This window comes from Bipolaris maydis, assembly GCF_028858645.1.
Source record: "Bipolaris maydis strain C4 unplaced genomic scaffold PSV08scaffold_13, whole genome shotgun sequence".
Lineage (NCBI taxonomy): Eukaryota > Fungi > Ascomycota > Dothideomycetes > Pleosporales > Pleosporaceae > Bipolaris > Bipolaris maydis.
The window spans coordinates 425,212-442,449 of NW_027093869.1; the positions used below are offsets into that span (position 1 = coordinate 425,212).

General features: G+C 46.2%; 6 protein-coding genes across 6 annotated transcripts; 3 read left to right on the forward strand and 3 right to left on the reverse strand.

Annotated features, from left to right (window-relative positions):
- The first annotated feature begins 1,099 nt into the window (after positions 1-1,099).
- On the forward strand, positions 1,100-3,324 carry PSV08DRAFT_411806 (uncharacterized protein). Its single transcript, XM_066093905.1, has 5 exons — positions 1,100-1,381; positions 1,431-1,647; positions 1,702-2,030; positions 2,086-2,866; positions 2,915-3,324. Exons 1-5 carry the CDS (start codon positions 1,177-1,179, stop codon positions 3,147-3,149), a joined length of 1,767 nt encoding a protein of 588 aa, XP_065948296.1. The 5' UTR covers positions 1,100-1,176; the 3' UTR covers positions 3,150-3,324.
- A 40-nt stretch (positions 3,325-3,364) lies between these two features.
- On the reverse strand, positions 3,365-4,572 carry PSV08DRAFT_229050 (AAA domain-containing protein; the record flags this gene model as incomplete). Its single annotated transcript, XM_014221488.1, has 3 exons — positions 3,942-4,572; positions 3,575-3,591; positions 3,365-3,396 (listed from the first exon to the last, which is right to left on the reverse strand). Exons 1-3 carry the CDS (start codon positions 4,517-4,519, stop codon positions 3,365-3,367), a joined length of 627 nt encoding a protein of 208 aa, XP_014076963.1. The 5' UTR covers positions 4,520-4,572.
- Positions 4,573-5,621: 1,049 nt separating this feature from the next.
- PSV08DRAFT_404473 (RdRP-domain-containing protein) lies at positions 5,622-11,167 on the forward strand. Its single transcript, XM_066093686.1, has 5 exons — positions 5,622-6,517; positions 6,566-7,166; positions 7,223-8,433; positions 8,483-9,937; positions 9,994-11,167. The coding sequence occupies exons 1-5, from the start codon at positions 5,669-5,671 to the stop codon at positions 10,996-10,998; spliced, it is 5,121 nt and encodes a 1,706-aa protein (XP_065948297.1). The 5' UTR covers positions 5,622-5,668; the 3' UTR covers positions 10,999-11,167.
- A 259-nt stretch (positions 11,168-11,426) lies between these two features.
- Positions 11,427-13,333, reverse strand: PSV08DRAFT_411809 (uncharacterized protein; the record flags this gene model as incomplete). Its single annotated transcript, XM_014221486.2, has 3 exons — positions 11,427-12,178; positions 12,227-13,028; positions 13,162-13,333. The coding sequence occupies 3 exons, from the start codon at positions 13,331-13,333 to the stop codon at positions 11,530-11,532; spliced, it is 1,623 nt and encodes a 540-aa protein (XP_014076961.2). The 3' UTR covers positions 11,427-11,529.
- Positions 13,334-14,727: 1,394 nt separating this feature from the next.
- Positions 14,728-15,973, reverse strand: PSV08DRAFT_229060 (BTB/POZ protein). The gene is made up of 3 exons (XM_066092225.1): positions 15,703-15,973; positions 15,519-15,645; positions 14,728-15,470 (listed from the first exon to the last, which is right to left on the reverse strand). Exons 1-3 carry the CDS (start codon positions 15,747-15,749, stop codon positions 14,901-14,903), a joined length of 744 nt encoding a protein of 247 aa, XP_065948298.1. The 5' UTR covers positions 15,750-15,973; the 3' UTR covers positions 14,728-14,900.
- Positions 15,974-16,178: 205 nt separating this feature from the next.
- PSV08DRAFT_411811 (ribonuclease H-like protein) lies at positions 16,179-17,013 on the forward strand. Its single transcript, XM_066093906.1, has 4 exons — positions 16,179-16,279; positions 16,369-16,619; positions 16,677-16,778; positions 16,834-17,013. The coding sequence occupies exons 1-4, from the start codon at positions 16,183-16,185 to the stop codon at positions 16,924-16,926; spliced, it is 543 nt and encodes a 180-aa protein (XP_065948299.1). The 5' UTR covers positions 16,179-16,182; the 3' UTR covers positions 16,927-17,013.
- Positions 17,014-17,238: the final 225 nt, after the last annotated feature.

Here is a 17,238-nt window from a genome sequence, read left to right on the forward strand (position 1 = left end):
CTCGGCGCGTTGCGCACTTAACCATTCATCTGTCGCCAGAGAAGCGCGGATCCGCAATGATTATTCGCACCTCCTCACATATACGTTGGTTTTTGCGTATGGATGATACACCCCTAAAACATCACAGTATAAGCCTTCATCCTTGTCTTCATCCAGACTTGGGATGCGATGCTACGCCTTGTCGACGCACGTGCCTTGAAGAATCTTCCGATGTCTTTGCAAACGCTTGAACCACCTCTCAACCCTATCTCTCTTCAAAATAGTACGTTTCGAACCCACTGAGAAGGCTCCAATGTGCTAGAGAAGGCCGCTGGCCAACCGGCGCTTTCGATATGCGTGAGAAACCTTGTGCTTCGGAGAATTCTGGATCTCTAGGACCGGAAGAAGCCGAGCAAATGGAGATGCGCACTCGACCGTCCAGGCTATCCTAGCGGCAGGTTCGCTCATACGGAGTATGTTGTGAACTAGTGATGCTCAGGTCGAAGATCAAGTTGTGCAGAAGCTCACGAAGTCTCCGCATCTCCGCGCACTACAATGTGCTTTGACCGAATCCGTTCAGCAAGAGAGGTCTTTCCTTAAACGTGTTCGATGGAAGAAACAGTCAATTTCTCTATAACTGTTTTGCACTTGATTTTCGTTGTGAAAGACGTAGATGGAGGCTGAAAGGTCGGACGAATTCTGTTCACACAAAGGCTGACTTTAGTCGAAAATAGGAATTTGCAGAGTTGTTTGTTGTAATGACTGTATTAGGAATGGTACGTAATTGCTCAAATCCTTGCACAAGGAACTTGTCTACGTCATCAGACATTCAATGAAAATCCCACTTACTCTAACCGGTTAGCTGCTTCTCCCAACCATGCACACGCTTTCTTGATTGACAGTATCATTAGCCAATAGACATTAACTGTATATAGAAATACCCCAACATACTCCAACGTGCTTTAAACTCATATCATTTTGAGTTTTGTGATTCCTTGTACCGTTTCTTGGCAATTGCACTAGGATGCCAGATGCATGCCATATGACGTATGTGATCGTACGAATGTGCATTGGAGACTTCTGTATGATAACACAAACTCTCCGCTTCGCTCGGCTACGCAATACACTACATGCACTTCCCCCCTTTCCTCTGTTGCGGTTGTTTATCGAAAGGATTGTCTTGTAAACCCGATAGCTATGGCTTCAATTTCAAGCGCACAGGCTGTTGAAAATATTATTAGTTACAATTTCCAATATGGATATGAGCCGTTGTGTAGAGCGCTCACAGCAGCCGGAGTTCAAGAAGAAGATTGGGATGGAAACCGAAAATTGGCGCAGTTTGGCACTGCACTTAGCGAATTCATATTAAGTTACTTAGCCTTTGAAGCAGAGGCCACAAGAGGTAGAACTCTGCGAACATGTGCCACGAAATAAGGCTGACCCCTACTTAGCTAACGTCAATGACTTTAAGAAAAGTGTGGCTAACAATGAACACTGTGCGTCTATCGCAAGACGGACAGGCATCAGCGGCTACATTAGATTCGCCGACAAAGACGGCGCACAGTCACCAAGTGTTCACGCGAAAGCGATTAATGCAATTATAGCGGCTGTCTTCTTTGATTCTGGAAGAGATATTGGTATCGTGGCTAGGACGATGCTTCATCTTGGGTCAGTTAGACCAGCCCTCCTTACTACAGCGCGCTAACATTGCATACTATCTAGTCTATTTAATACTGCTAGCCAAACTGTAGATCCTTCTTTACTTTCTCTGAATGAACTTCCGGGATCGGTCGATGTGGGCTCCCTTGCGCGATTGCTGTTCAATGTCGATGCTGGTAACTATTCGTCATTGTTTGCGGATAGCAGTGGCCAGGCTCCTTGGACATGCTCTTGGAGAATACAGCATGGAGTGTCAAATCTTCAGCAACCACCGGCGGAGATAAATGTTTCGATAGAGTTCGGAGATGGTGGGCTGAACGCACCAACTCAGCCAAGCCAATTTTCCCAGACAGACGAACCCAATATAGAAATACCAATCGATGGATCCCCCGGTCAAAGCTCACAGATTGTAAATTCTTCATTAATCTATGGAGAGGAAACGTCGAGGCGCGACAACGGTCAGTGCTACATGTGATTCTCGAAAAACTACAAAAAAACGAACCAACGTACACCAGGCTGAGCTTCGACGGAGAAGGAAGCTCCAAAGACCCAATGCTGATTCAAACATCCACAGATTTGGGACATATGCCTGTGAAGAAGAACGACCACGTCAATCTCTTAGGCCGATAACCCCGCAAGACGTCTTCCTTACGCCTGTTATACAGCAAGAGATCCAACGGTTGTGCAAAGGCAAGATAGAATTGTTCGAAAAGATCCTAATAAATATTGGAAGTCCCTGTTTGATAGGCGGACTACAAGACATCCTCAAATTGTGGAGGGCACAGGAAAGCCGTCTTCCCTTTGAAACAACAATGACAGTCTCGAGAGCGGAAAGAGTTCGTCTGATTGATAATCTAGATCATACCACTTCTTACTTTAAACTGCTTCAAAGACACCACATTGTTGAGCTATTTGAGGACTGCAGCGGCCCTGGAATATCCACTCTTGGGGTGCTGTTGACTTCCTCTGATTTCTCAAGTTCGCTGGGTAGACCCGGAAACCCGGTCAATAGATCTGTCGCCGACTTGACAGCAAGGATGATACAAGAAACGTACCCAAGTGTTGAATGCAATACGAGTGAGTACGAAACAAAGTACCGGCGGATATCATACCTGCGACGACTTGGCAAACGCTTACATCTTCTGGAGACAAAATTCGGTAAAGGCGTCCTGGGTATCATGCTAGATCGAGGCTTCAGTGGAACTGATGTTGGCATCACCGATACGATGTGAGTAAAGTGATAATTAGCCTCGAGATAGTAATGACTAATGTGCAGGATAATGACCCCCACTGATGCTGAGTATGCTGCGTTTGTCGAAATACTGGACAACTCTCAGGGAGTTTTGCTTCGCAGTCTCAGTATGGCTGTTTTGCCTGTTGTGCAAGCTCTTACTGCTGGAGATATCAGCGAGCAGAGAACTTTCGCCATTGAGAATATGACGGCAGATGACATCACAAACTATCAGAAAGGGTCCCCAGCATTCTTGCAGCTCATATGTGGGCAAATCTAAACCGGGAAACTAGACCGTTTGCGCATCTTTAATTGCAAATATGACACGACATATTGTAGGGCAATATGGGATACCGAGGGAGTTAACCCGAGACACCCGCATCACGTGTTACATCAAGACTTTCTTGTTTAACTAATTAGCTTGTAAGAAATTGATCACAAGCTGGCGCATCATTCGATATGTTACAGTGTTCTTTCGATTCCTGGTGCACTCACTCACTCATCTCCCACAAAGCCTGACGAACTGCCTTCCGAGTTAAAGTAGTGCTCTACTATTAAAGTTCCCATGGTAAACCACGTTACCACAAAATAAGCCACCTTATCCAAATCGATTTGTGCGGAGGTTGTGTCTTAGTATCAGAACACTACAAATGTAGCAGATAATTGGGAATTTTGGAGCTCGGGCAATGCGATCCACCCGCTTACTTGTCATACGGCTGCAACTATATTGACGACATCGTGATTCGGATACATCCAGATATAGCTAAACTAAAGCCAGCGTATTCGACCAGGCTATTTTGATAGTTATGAAAAATTCTGTAATACTGGTAATGACCAGTTTTGGTGGGCTAACCCACTTATGCGGATAAGTATCCCATTTTCTCGGTCGTACAAGAAGCAATTAGAAATATAATGCCAGAATTAAAACTAAATAATTCAAAGAAATCATGTATAGAGATCTGTTGTTGCCAATCGCAAATGCTACTCTCTCTGGCTTGCATAGGTACTCATGCGACGGGTCGTCATTACGTCCACTTTCGAGAATTCACTGCATTTCCTTGTAATTACATACCCTACACGCTCCTCGAGATTTGCAATGTCCTTAGGTATGACAGAAAAACCGATACCGCGTATTCTTAGCAGGTCACGAAATGCAGCGTCGATGCGCATCCACTCCACTTCGTCCTTTGGCATTAGCCGTACTCCATCATCCTTTAGCCATTGACAGCCCGCTTCACATAATATTACAATGCTCTTTTTCATTCGGTCTTCGAGCTCTCGCCAAGACTCAGAGGCCAGCATTTCCGCTGCCGCATGCTCTCCAACGAGGCATTTCGCATACACAATAGGGTCCAGTCCGGATCGATCGCATATGTACCAAGTAGATGCACCCGCAGGGCATGCCGTAGTTTCAGCATCATACTGAGCAGCGAGAATTCTTTGCTGGAGTTGAAGCGCGCGTATTGGTAGTGTCGCGATGTCCTCGCGCTTAAAATTATACTTCTTCAGAACTTTCCGCGCCACCTCGCGTATGATTAGCGGACGCTTGGTGTTAATCCCATTCCCGCTCTCTTCGAAGCAACCCTCTAGAGCGTTGACTAGGGTGCTCTTGCCTGTAGATTGCGCTCCAATGATGTAGATGTTTTTCATATTGATATAGATGAGTTATGTTGAAGTGAGGAGATGTTTGGTTATACTGCCCGCCCTTACATGAGAATGAGTGTTTACCTTTATTAACATGCATAGATCGTGGCGTTCGCTGCATTGCACCAGATAACTACCTGCCGGGATTCACCCCGCATTGTTCGCCACGGCGAAACGCCCAATCTATGTATGTAACATCAAAGCCTCAATGACGCGTAATATCATCAATATAAGCTCAACTGGGGCTACACTTACTATTTCCGAACCTATCTTATCACTACAGCTAGCATTGGCTTGATACCAACGGCTGGGCATATAATCAATTAGAACCGGGACTTGGCACTGGCTTTCAAAACCAAGAAAAAGATTTGTCCTTGACGGGGTCAGGAGGCCCTAAGTTTTTCAATAGTTCAAAAAACAAGTCCTAGCACATGAACAGACTATGGTGCAAGTTCCTAGCTCGGAAATTGCAAAGAGAAGACTGGGACTAACTGATTTGATCGTTTCACACAGCGACGAAAGTGTTACATGTTTGGAGTTCGCGTTCATCTATCTCAATCTCTATTTCACTGGTTAGTCAAGTGATAAGCTTATTTTTAGATGGTTCAAACATGTGTTTAATCACAGTATTGGAGAAACGGATCCATCTCTCCCGACCACTAATTCTCGAGGGGCCCAAATCTCATCTCACAATCAACTCCATCAGTTATCGTGATCAGAAAGAAGGACCTGAAGATCAGTTGACTTTGTGCAACTCGTACTTTATGGTCTCTTGATATCTGCCCTTCCAAGTCTTCTCTAACGACCCAATGAAATGGCATCTTAAGCTTATGATCAGAAGCCATCCTATACATATGACTGAGCATTATTTCTTCCTGCTATTGCAATAATCTCTGGGGACCTGATTCAGGGATTTTACTATCAGCTGAGTCTGTGAAACTATAAGCAAAGGAAGCTGAGAAAGAAACTTCGAAAGAGGGGTAATGAATTTGTGAAGCAAAGTTTACAATAGCTCGTGACGGTTTGGTGCGATACGTCATCGGCCTTTTCGCAGTCTGACACGGGATGCAAAACTCAAGAATCGTATCCGCTGCGATCCGTATATTCCCCCCATTTCCCTCTTTCCTATCAACCAATCTTGAAAAATTCACAAAGATGAGCGAATTCAGATCGTTCGTCAAAACCCTGCAGCACCGTGTGTCTCCAGAAGACGTCAAATGGGAGTATACGGTACCAGATATTCCCGTATCTCATCTGACCAATAAGGCGGGGCTCATCAAATGTGTATCGATAATCTCCTCAATCTACCAGCAACAGATCACCCTCTGTTTTACAGCTGCACCCTCAAACCAAGTCATCAGGAACGACGTTCTCGACAGGTTCATTCTCCTCTCTTTCGCAGATTTCAAGCTGCAATGGCCTGCTCTTATTGCAGGTGAGGCTTCGAGACCGGCCACAGGTCGGGAGAATGGGGACTGGATCACCAGAATGCTTGTTTCAGGCCTTACCATCAATGGCGTTACCTATAACTTCTTCGGCCATTCTAACAGCCAGCTCAAGTCAAGATCTTGTTTTTTGTACGCTGCATCGAAAGAGGAGATATCTATCAAAGTCGAGGCAATGGGAGATTTCTCAAAATTAAAGTCTGTTGGCAAGAAAGCGAAGCGCATTGGACTCCTCTTCTCTAGCGCCGAGGTCGCACTTGATCTGCCTCCCGATCGTTGTCAAGACATTAATGATGTTGCAACCAAACAGTACATCTTTACCGATGGTTGCGGCCTCATCTCTGTTCAGCTGGCAAACCACCTGGCACAAAAACGGAACATTCTTTTTCGGAATCGAAGGTATCTTCCTTCAGTTTACCAGATCCGGTATCGTGGTTATAAAGGCGTCTTAACATTGGATCCGACGTTGCGTGGGCAGATCCAGGTCCAATTCCGAGCATCAATGCAAAAATTTAAAGATTCGCCAGACTACAGTCTCGCTATTGTGGATTATTCCAAGGTCTTGTATCCAAGTTAATTTCGTAGATAGTAAGCTAAAACTGGACAGCCTTACGCTTTTGGTAGTCTTAACGATGAGATCGTTGTTCTCTTACATACACTTGGAATCTCGCAAGAAACGCTCCTTGCCAAACAGACACGGCATCTCAACTTTCTCCAAGACGCTCAAAAAGGTAATCTTCAGGCTGCCTTCCAATTCCTATCATACATCGGCCGCACAGATGTGGCAGAACAGCTCCTATTGGATGGTATAGACTCAGTGCGCACCACACTGAAGAGTTTAGTAAAGCAAGAATACGATCGAATGGTCAATAAGCGCAACGAACAGAGATGTCGAATCTCAATTCCAAAGTCTCGTTTACTCTTTGGTGTTTGTGATCTAACCGCAAAAGATGGCTTCACGGGTCGACTTAAAGAAGGCGAGTGTTTCATCCGCATCACAAAGGATGGCGACGGCAGGCCACACACTATCATCAACACCGAAGTCTTAGTTACGAGAAACCCGTGCCTGCATCCAGGTGATCTTCAGAAATTCAGGGCTGTTGATGTTCCCGAGTTTTCGCATCTGGTGGATTGCATTGTGTTTACAACACAAGGGAAACGACCAAGCGCCGATCTAATGTCTGGAGGCGATTTGGACGGAGACAAGTGTAAGTTCGATACTCACCATCTGCAACTATTGCTATTCCAAGCTTATGCACAACAGTTTTCGTCTCATGGGATAGCGATATAATCCCTCGTACAATGGCTGAGCCTGCCCAATACCCTGGTGGCAAAGAGCTCATCACTTTTGGGGAAGTGACTGGCGATAGTCGTGCCGAATATTTTGCTCGCTATACCAATGGATCTCTAGGCAAAGTTAAGAATCTTTACCTTAAGTGGGCTCGGCTCGGGAATGCCATGAGCCCACAATGCCAACAGCTCAATCGCCTGTTTTCTCAGTGTGTGGATGGCAACCATATCAGAATACCTGAAAATCTGGAGGCCTTCAAAGAGCTTGAGGATCCACCCGAACCTAAGCGAACAGTGGCGCCTTTCATATTAGATAGCCTTCATGAGGCATGTATGACGCACATTCAACAGACAGCTACACTAGAGATGGAGATTCAGGACAACGCAAGCATTGTAGACTTACTACTGACGCGCGAAAGGATGGCGATTTCGGAGTTTGAGCTACTGCAACTTCTGGTGCAATGGTGTGATCGACATGATGTGGACATAATGGGGTACTGTCACGCCATCAACTTCAGTGCTCTGACGGACGAACAACAGATATGGTTCCTCGCTCGATTGCCGCCATCAAACACAGTGACAAGCTTGGTTCGCAATGGGCTCCTTCAGTCCGAGCTTATTTCTCCACAAGAATTCCGTCTATTTGGGCTGGAACATCCAAATTTGCACTGGAAACCAATTTTCCGCTCTGGAATTGATCGCATGGGGAGGTTCCTTCCGGTCGTGTGTCGCTCACTAGATGTGTTTCACAAAAAACTGATCGTACTGCGCATCAATGATCGTCTTAGCGTAGCCATCTATGTACCAGAAAAGGTTGCCCGTGCTAGCGAGGTAGCGGTAGATGATGGCGTGCGAGTATTCGCCTTTCCACACACCCAAGGGCTGCAATCATCCAATTATCGCGCGGTGCCCACCAAGGCTACCTATCGCCTTTATTGCGATGAACAAGTGTTCCAACTTTATCACCAGAAAAGACGAAACACCTGGATATTTCTGAGAAGCCCAAAAGGTGATGATGCATTGTACCGTGCGTTGCCCAGTGTTGGAGACAAGAGGAGGGTGAGGGAACATACCATGCGGCAGCAGATCAACTTCGAATGCAAAGCCAGTATTGCTTTAGATAAGATTGGCCGAGATATGAAAACCCATATTGGGAAAATTCAGAGCGAAGGTGTCCTGGGTGGCGTGAGTATCTTTGTGTAGCTGCTTGGCAAATTACGCTGACAGGAAGTAGGAGGTGTATGTGATCAGCAACCGCGATGTTGATTCAATACGCGTTCTCGATCAGTGGCTACATTACGTTGATACCCAAGAAATTCTCCCGCTTTTTGAGAAACTCGAACCAGAATATACGACGGCAAAACTGGCTATGCTCAACTGGGATGAATACACAGAGCTTGTGCGAGCTGTCTGCCGAGAGAACAATCTCTCGTCACTTCGTCAACTGAGTTCCATAGCAGAGCTGCAGGTGATCTTGGATCTCCTCAAGGATTATGACGAGAAAAAGCGCCTTCGCGATGTGTTTTCACAAACTCTACTGCTGACCGAAGATCCGACTTTTGCTATCCATGGCAAGACTATCGTTTCAACCTTACTGTGGTACTTGAAAGATGCAGCCTATCTAACCTCGACGCTCCTGCAGTCACAATCATGGGGCAGACACAAACGAGACATGGAAGATGAACTGATTGCTTTGGCTCCTGACATTGCAAAGAGACTCATCTTGATGTCCAACGAGTTCGGCAGCCTTGTTCGCCAACATTTGGTGCTTTTACTACACGAGTTGAAGGAGTTGCCAATGCAAAGTTTCGCCAAACTGGTGGAGCTCATTGCACTTACTGTTCGCTCACCTGAAACTGCATTGGACCTGCTTCTGGAGGTCTTTGAACCAGAAACATCTCGACTACTCGTTGGCCGTCCGATGGCTGTCCGTCAATTTACTTCTTCGCTTTTTGGAATCGCTTTGGACCACATTGACGAGGCCGCAACTTCTTCAAACCCCGAGCTGGAGTCTACCAAACTGGCTTTCCATGAATACAAGGATGGCCATACCATCGTCAAAAGCATATTACGTGTAGACTCGTCCGTGGCTGGCTCCCTGAAATCCGGTGACCATGTTCGTCTTACCGTAACCAACAGCCCAAAAAACGATTCCCTCATGAAGCTCTTTTCGATGGATGCTCTAGTATTGAGCACAGAGCTATGCACCGTCATTCTCAGATGCTTGCATGATCCGCCTCCGTATCTTACACAATGCGCATGGCATATCACGTTGTGTGGCTCGTTCGTTACAAGCAAGGCCGCATTCGATGCTGTGACAATGTTTTATACTGAACGTGAATCTCGCTGCAAGATATATGCGTCCCTCTTGGGATTACCAGCCATAGATCAGACTGAGCTTTCAAAGGTCGAGCTACCGGTTGCCAGGGATCCAGGTCTCAACGCAAGCCAAAATGACGCACTCGCGGCGGCAATGAAACACTCACTAACGTACATATGGGGACCTCCTGGAACAGGCAAGACTCACACCATCATCGTCATTCTGTGTCAGTTGCTCCGACAATTGCCGAAGTCCAGGTTCCTTATTACAGCGCCGACGCACAACGCAGTTGATAACATTTTAAGAAGATTCACAAACACCAATAGTGCAGAGAAAATCGGTACGACTGCTGTGAGAGTATCAACTCAGGTAAGCTAAATCATCATGAATACTTCTCTAAGGTTCCGCTTCTGATATCTCCCCAGCTCTCCAAAGTATCACCAGACCTTCGGTCCTTTACCTGCGATGCAATGCTAGGCCAAGATCTTACGGGCAATCCGTCCAAACGCCGTAAAGCCCAGCAGCGAATCAAAGAGGCCCGCTTGATCTTCACTACATGTACCGGCGCAAGTCTTGGTTTGCTACGTGACGAGCAGTTCGATATTGTTCTCGTCGATGAAGCCTCCCAGCTGACAGAGCCTGCGACACTTGTACCACTTGTTAAAGGATGTTCGCGCGCGATCTTGGTAGGTGATCATGTCCAATTACGCGCTACAGTACAACAAAACTCGTTGCTTGTGGGCTATGACATCTCGTTATTCGAACGTAACTACAGCATGCAAGAATGTAAAGGTGTAGCGAAGGTTATGCTCAGCATTCAGTACCGTATGCATCGTACTATCTGCCACTTTAGCTCTACAGAGTTTTATGATAGCAGATTGGACACTGCAGTCGCGGACGACAGTCGACCACTTCCAGTGTCACAATTTCCTTGGCCGAAAGACAATCGGTTGGTGTGGATTGAGATTAGCAGCCCAGAAGACTTGGCTCAGCGATCAAAAGCCAACCCCGGCCAGACCGAGGTTTGCAAGCGTGTCGTGCAACTCCTTACTAGTCCCATCTCAGATGCTAATTCACAGCCCGCAGAATTCCAGCAACGATCATTGGCTATCTTGACTCCATATACTCGGCAGAAAGAAGCACTTAGCGGTGCTGTCACTACGGCCGAAGTATCTTCTATTGACGGTTTCCAAGGCCGAGAAGCAGATGTTGTGATCTTCGTTACTGTGCGGTGTAATGTATCACACAGCATTGGTTTTCTTGCCGATATGCGCCGGCTGAACGTTGTTATGACTAGAGCAAAGTGTGGCGTTATAATTATTGGGAACAAGGAAACACTTACAGGAGATATAGGAGTGGGAGGCGACCTGGAAGAGAGTAAGAAAGTCTGGCAGCGGCTGGTGAACAGTTGCCAAATGGTTCAGGTTTAGGAAGGCATATTGCAGAAGATTGTTAGGTTGGTTCGGCTTTCTTAGGGAGAGAAGCGAGCGTTGGCTCCACTCAGCTCTATTCGCAGACTATGACTCACTCATCCTCTACTAGTCATGACTAGTTGCCAGAAATTGATACATATCAACCAGAATATATCGATACCTACACACAATCGTGCCCAGAGCTAGCGTATTAATTAGGAGCCTTCGTTCATGAACAACGACGCTAACCTGATGTGGGTATTGCGACAGCCCATATTTGCAAATAGTCGAATACCTGCAGATAAGCTTCCTGTCTAAGTAGTAAACAAGGGTTAGCGTCAACGCTGCCAGTATTTTGGTAGGCACAGCTGCATCGAACCAATTGGCCATCATGACGATTCAACCGTTGTGTCACACAAAATCACAACATGTTCTAGAACTCTATCTCATGAACCACAGTCAATTGCAAAACAAAAACCAAGATCGACCCTTGCTCTACCATACACTATAGATGGGCTGCGCATCCAGATAAACTAAAAAACTAGTTAACTATGTTGTATCTAGACACAGTGTATCGAAAAAATTTGTAATCCCATCCATATCGCTTTGAAATCCATTCTTGGAAAGAGGCGCAAGTTCGCTCAGTAGCTTTTCGAAATCAATAGCTGTCGAAAGCAAAATCTTGCTCCATTCGTATAACGTAAAACGAAAAGTTCGTTTAGGGTATACTTCCCCTACAGTAAAAGAGGAGTTCATTCGCCGACACAGCTCGCCTAAAATTTTGTGTATTTTCGCAGCTGTAACATCGTAATTTTGTCGTCTCGCTCTAAGGCCAGCATCGATAACGGATGCATCATACAGACCGATACAACCTATACTGGTGTTTCGATCCGGTTCTGAACCAATTAGGAGAACTTTAACCAGCCGATGAACGAAGCCTATAGTGTATCTACTTGAATTTTCAATGGCTTCCGAACTGGTCTTGTCTATGTCATCAGGATCAATACTTTCCCCCATACAATGTATGGCCCTTATGCAGAGACTTGCATTGTTCAATGATTCTGTAATGTTCTTTCCAACAAGGTACCGATATCGAATCGCAGGGTCATGGTCGTGTGAGGTTTCGATCTGTGGTTCAACAAAAGCTGCGGTCGACTCCAAATTTCGTTTGTACTCAATGGCGAGCTGAGGCACGTCCCTAAGCGGTATCTCAGTAGCGCACAATATACAGTGGTGATATGCTTACATCTCTTGAGCTCTTGATCTTTCTCGGGTGATGCTTTTGCAACGCTCTCGCAACTCATCCATCCACCTCTTGTTCAGCCAGTCTCCACGATACAGACCGCACGCTTGCGCTACTTCCAGGATAAGTAACTGCCTCAGGCAGCTTAGATCGGGGTTATAATTCATAGCGAAACTTGGATGGAAGGCGTTAACGCGCACGATTCTATGGCCTGATGCCATTACATGAGTGGGGCGTCCAAACACTTGACCGACCCCAAGACCTTCTACAGCAGCTACATTCCCCGTTCTGTCCTCTTGCGCTATACCGTTTCCCCGCTTGTAGCGCCACATGCATACAACAACATCCGGGCATTTCGCCTCAATCATCGCAAAGGTTCGCTCTTGGATGTAATGCCTGACATCAAGATCAGGCTCCTCGTAAGATCTGACAAACGGTAATCTATCCAAGACAGTAGGGCTGGGTGCGCCACATGAGACGATTGGCCAGATTTCTATGAGAAGGGCTCGAAGTGTAGGTGATGACTCTATGACTGAGTCCGCACCTAGGTTGTACGGATGGTGGTCGGCTGGCTGTTGCAGGATGAAGCAGATACCACCTTTCGTGTCAGGTCTTGCCAAGTACGCTGCTGTGGCTATCTCATCACGAGGGATAGCCTGTCCGCCACGTCGTAAGCTATAACCTAACTCTTGTATCATTCGTAAATGTCTGCTACTTGAACATTTTCTTGGTGCATGTAGTGGCTTCAATGTTGCAGGAATTCTGTGATCGATTGCGATGTCTAAACAGACTCGAGACGACGGCTCTCGAACCCCGATCGTAGTAGGTTCCATTTGATGTTATATGTACTACTACTATGTTTTCTTCACTTGACCGGCGGAACGTGATTTGTGTTGCGAAGCGAGTACATAGCCCACTATCTCGAGGGAAGGGCAAACCTGTGAGCCCTTCGAGCACTGAACTCTTGCCACTGGATTGATCCCCTATCACTACTAATTGGGGTAGATCCACATATTCTCCGGCATTGCAGGCGAAGAGTTTGTCAATCTTCTCGAGAAGTGTTGAGCTTACAAACCCGCCAACGGGTGTGGTACTGGAGTGCGTATCCATCTTTTGAGAATATTGTCAGTAGATCCAGACCTAGCACACTGCTTTTCTGGAAATTTCGAGATTTTTGTTGGTTACAGTGTAATCGGGAGGCGATGCAGTGCAGCCCTCAACTGGTAGTATGTAAAAAGTGTTCTTTTGACCGTTAAAGATAATCTGTGAAAAGACTATGCTTGCCTGCGGGGTCATATAACTGTCGTAAGGAAAAAGGAAAAACGCCACTCTCGCGCAAGGTCCATCCAGCTACCGAGTTACAGCTACCGAGTTATAGCATTTTGACTTTTTCTACCATCAGTAATAAGTGCAAGAAGCCTATACATAAAATTGCCGTTTTTTGTTTATTCAGTGAACTGGCCTAGTGTGTGCCGACGGATCAGCGCTGACGCTAAGCTTTATCTACTGCTTAGGCATTGAGCTTAGCCTCACCTGCATTTAGATGACCCCCCTCTTGTAACTACACCAAATTGATAGCACTAAGTAGTTACCTGCAGGCCTAGCCTGCACGTCTTATACAGCCTACCAGCTGAGACAGGACGTTAAACTTGAATAATAATAATAATAATAGGCATTGAGCTTATCTGTATTCGACCATTTACGAACATGAGCTATCGCAATACCCACATTAAGTTAGCATCGCTATTCATCAACGGAGGTTCCTGTTGTGTTAGTTCTAGGGCACAGTCATGTACATATACGCATTGGTATATCGCTTGACTTTTTTCCCTCTGTTTGCTATATAGCGTATCAGATCAATTATCTCAGAAAAGAATGGCAGGCCACACCCCAACCTGCCAGAATCGGGTATCAAAAAAATTGACTTTACAGTCAAAGTACGTAATAAAAGGATTCGGGTGGACCTCTGCGAGACCCTGTTGAACCCTGAAAAACGGGTTGGTATTACTACCAAAATACGCCTCTCAACGGGTATATGTCAAATAGACAAATCTCCATTGGGTACGATAACCAAAATGCGGTTACGACGAAGGCAGCAGCCCAGCGAACTGCGGTTGCGACGAAGGCAGCAGAACAGCGAACTACGGTTGCGATGAGACAACGAACTATGGTTGTAATAAGAACACATTGCGCAAAGCGCTCCTGTGCCCATATATTCGCCATATCGCATCTCATCAAACACACAAATCCATCACAACCCAATCATCACTACCATGTCGAGCTTCGTTTCGTGGCCACTGTCGCGAGTATTTCCCCGCGACGAGCTGAATTTACGACACCAACGACCGATCAAGATTACTACCGCAGCTCCAAAGGCTATGCCAGCTTTCTTTCGCCAGCCATCTCGCGACGTTAAACACGAACTTAGCCGCTGGATACCGGATGGGCACGCATTGGTATATAATGCTTGATAGGTATCGAATTGTGGCAACCAGTAACAATCGATGGAAGATGGGTAATGCATATAGTCTGCCGATAGAGCTGAATGGAGCCAACGTTTGCTTCACTCCTAAGGAAGATAAACCACCCCAGCAATGATTGAACAACACTGTGTTTGTGACAGAAAGTTCAAATTGAAGATACAGGAGCCCGTTGCTTTAAGAAACCTTCGTGTCGATTACTCTACAACATATGAACTCCAGTTCGAGTAATGAACCCCACAATAAAGGCAATAGTACCTAGATTCAGAAGATGCAGCCTCCCAATATTTAGAGCAATTTGGACATCTGTACTTAGTTCTGTCCTGCTTTTCATTCGGTCTCTTTTTGCTCGCCTGGAGCTTGACTAAATCTGAAGCGAAGCCAACAGCCTCTCCCAAAACGTCGCGAAATCCCTGCTTCTGCAAGAGCTCTGTAATACGTTCGCATGCGACTTCAACTATCAAGTCTCGAAGCCCTTGGTCGTTTGGCGGCGTGGAGCTATATACTTCCGCAATAGCGTGCGGAAAGTCGTCCATGTTCCAGCAGGTTTTGACCGATTCCTTGAATTTCTCTCTAGCGATCGACTTCAACGCTGGAACATCATACTTGTCTGCTATGCTGTACACTTTGACGTTGAACACCATCGGCGAAGCAACATCAGCCACGCTCCCACTGGCATCATAGTCAAAAGAGTACAGGAATCGAAGCATTGCCTCGACAGCAGAGACATCGTCATCGTTTAGAGGGATAGTACCCTCCACTGACTCCTACGGTCGCATCGTCAGAAACGGCTTTGCAGTAGTCATAACACGTACCTTCCATTTCCCTTCGAAAGCGTTCGAGAAAAACTTAGATTGAGCGGAAAGCACGATCTTGTGGATTCGAAATTCTTTTCCATCACATGTTATGGTGCCATCGGATAGCGTTGGAGAATCATAATACCTTGAGACGTTAAGGGACGCGTAACTGCTTTGATAATCGAAACAAGAAGGCACTCACTCTGGAAGATTGAGCAGTAAATTTCCAAAGGGCTGGTTCGTCTGCATTTTGATTCGGGTGTGATAGCAAGAAGTTTAACTCAAGAGCTTTGATGATATCGAAAATGCAAGAACTCAGCCGGCAGAGTAGTTGTAGAGTGGCAATCAGGTCTGATTTCGGTGAGATCCGGCTCTGAGACTTGGCATGTGCAACGCGAATTGGCGAAGTGTAGATTGAAGAGGATAAAACTGCAGCACCGATGATGACGGGATTCCAAAATCACTGCTACCTCGTAGAGTTTCAATCTCCCAACACAATGTTCGACTACTAAATTACCCCGCCTGTATCAAGGGCTTAGCCGGAGTGCCTAATGCTGGTCGTCTCAAACAGCTCGAGATCTGCCGAACGCCGGCGCCTAAGTAATCTCAGCAGAGCCCCGCTCTAACCCATGACTTAACATCTGGACCATGACCTTGTTTCCTTCTGAGTATTCCTACAAAGATGGACCACCCCAAGAACATAATCTACAATAGGAAGCTCATCCTCTGTCCTACGATCGCAACTTGGTCGTACCAGAACTCCTCTGAGAATGTCCTGGGTGCAACGACTTCTTGTTGTATTGCTACTGCCACAACTTTCGGATCATCTTCACTGATGGGGCGTGTACGAACAACGGACGGCCTGAAGCAAAAGCAGGCATCGGTGTAGCATACGGCAATGATGATAAAAGCCAACTGTTCCTACCTATTACAGACGTGGTGGACGAGTTCCCACTGCGGTCGAATCAGCGAGCGGAACTCTGTGCAGCAAGGTCGGGCGTGGAGTTTCTTAGTAAGGCCAACACCCAGCATTCAGAGGATGAAGCTGTAGCTTGGATTATCGCGACCGACTCCGAGTATGTTGTTAAGAGGATGACCGAATGGCTGCCAACATGGAAGGTATGTTTGAACTAGTCTGGCAAGGGCTTCCAAAGACACTGCTGACTGAGCTCTTAGAGGAACGGCTGGCGCACATCCAAAGGCACTAAACCAGCAAATTTAGATCTGTTCATCGCTCTTGACGACGTGGTGATGACGCTCGAGGCGAAGAATGTAATTGTTAGTTATCACGCAGGAATATATGTTGACTGCATGCAAGGCTAAGATCGCGTAGATTAGGTTCTGGCACATCCCAAGGGGGCACAACAAACTTGCTGATCGAATTGCGAAAGCGGCTGCCAACTATGGTGATGAGGCCAGTGTGTAGGCTCGAGATGCGAGGCATCGATCTCATGCACGCGAGAGAACTTCGAATGGCAACTCCACATCCTTTTCAATATAAATACTGCTACATAATGAAATCTTGTTCTGATTATAGGTAACAGTCTAAAAGACTCATAGTAAGATAAAATTCATGCCCATCCATGGACAGTAAGAAGATTGAGCTTTCACCTCGAGTCTAGCAATCAAACACCTGCTTGAGCCACTGAAATCCAAGATTGTTGTTTGTTCAGCCAGAGAGAGATGGTACTACTCGGATGTACGCCCAACTACACTAGTTAATTAGTTAACTAACTAA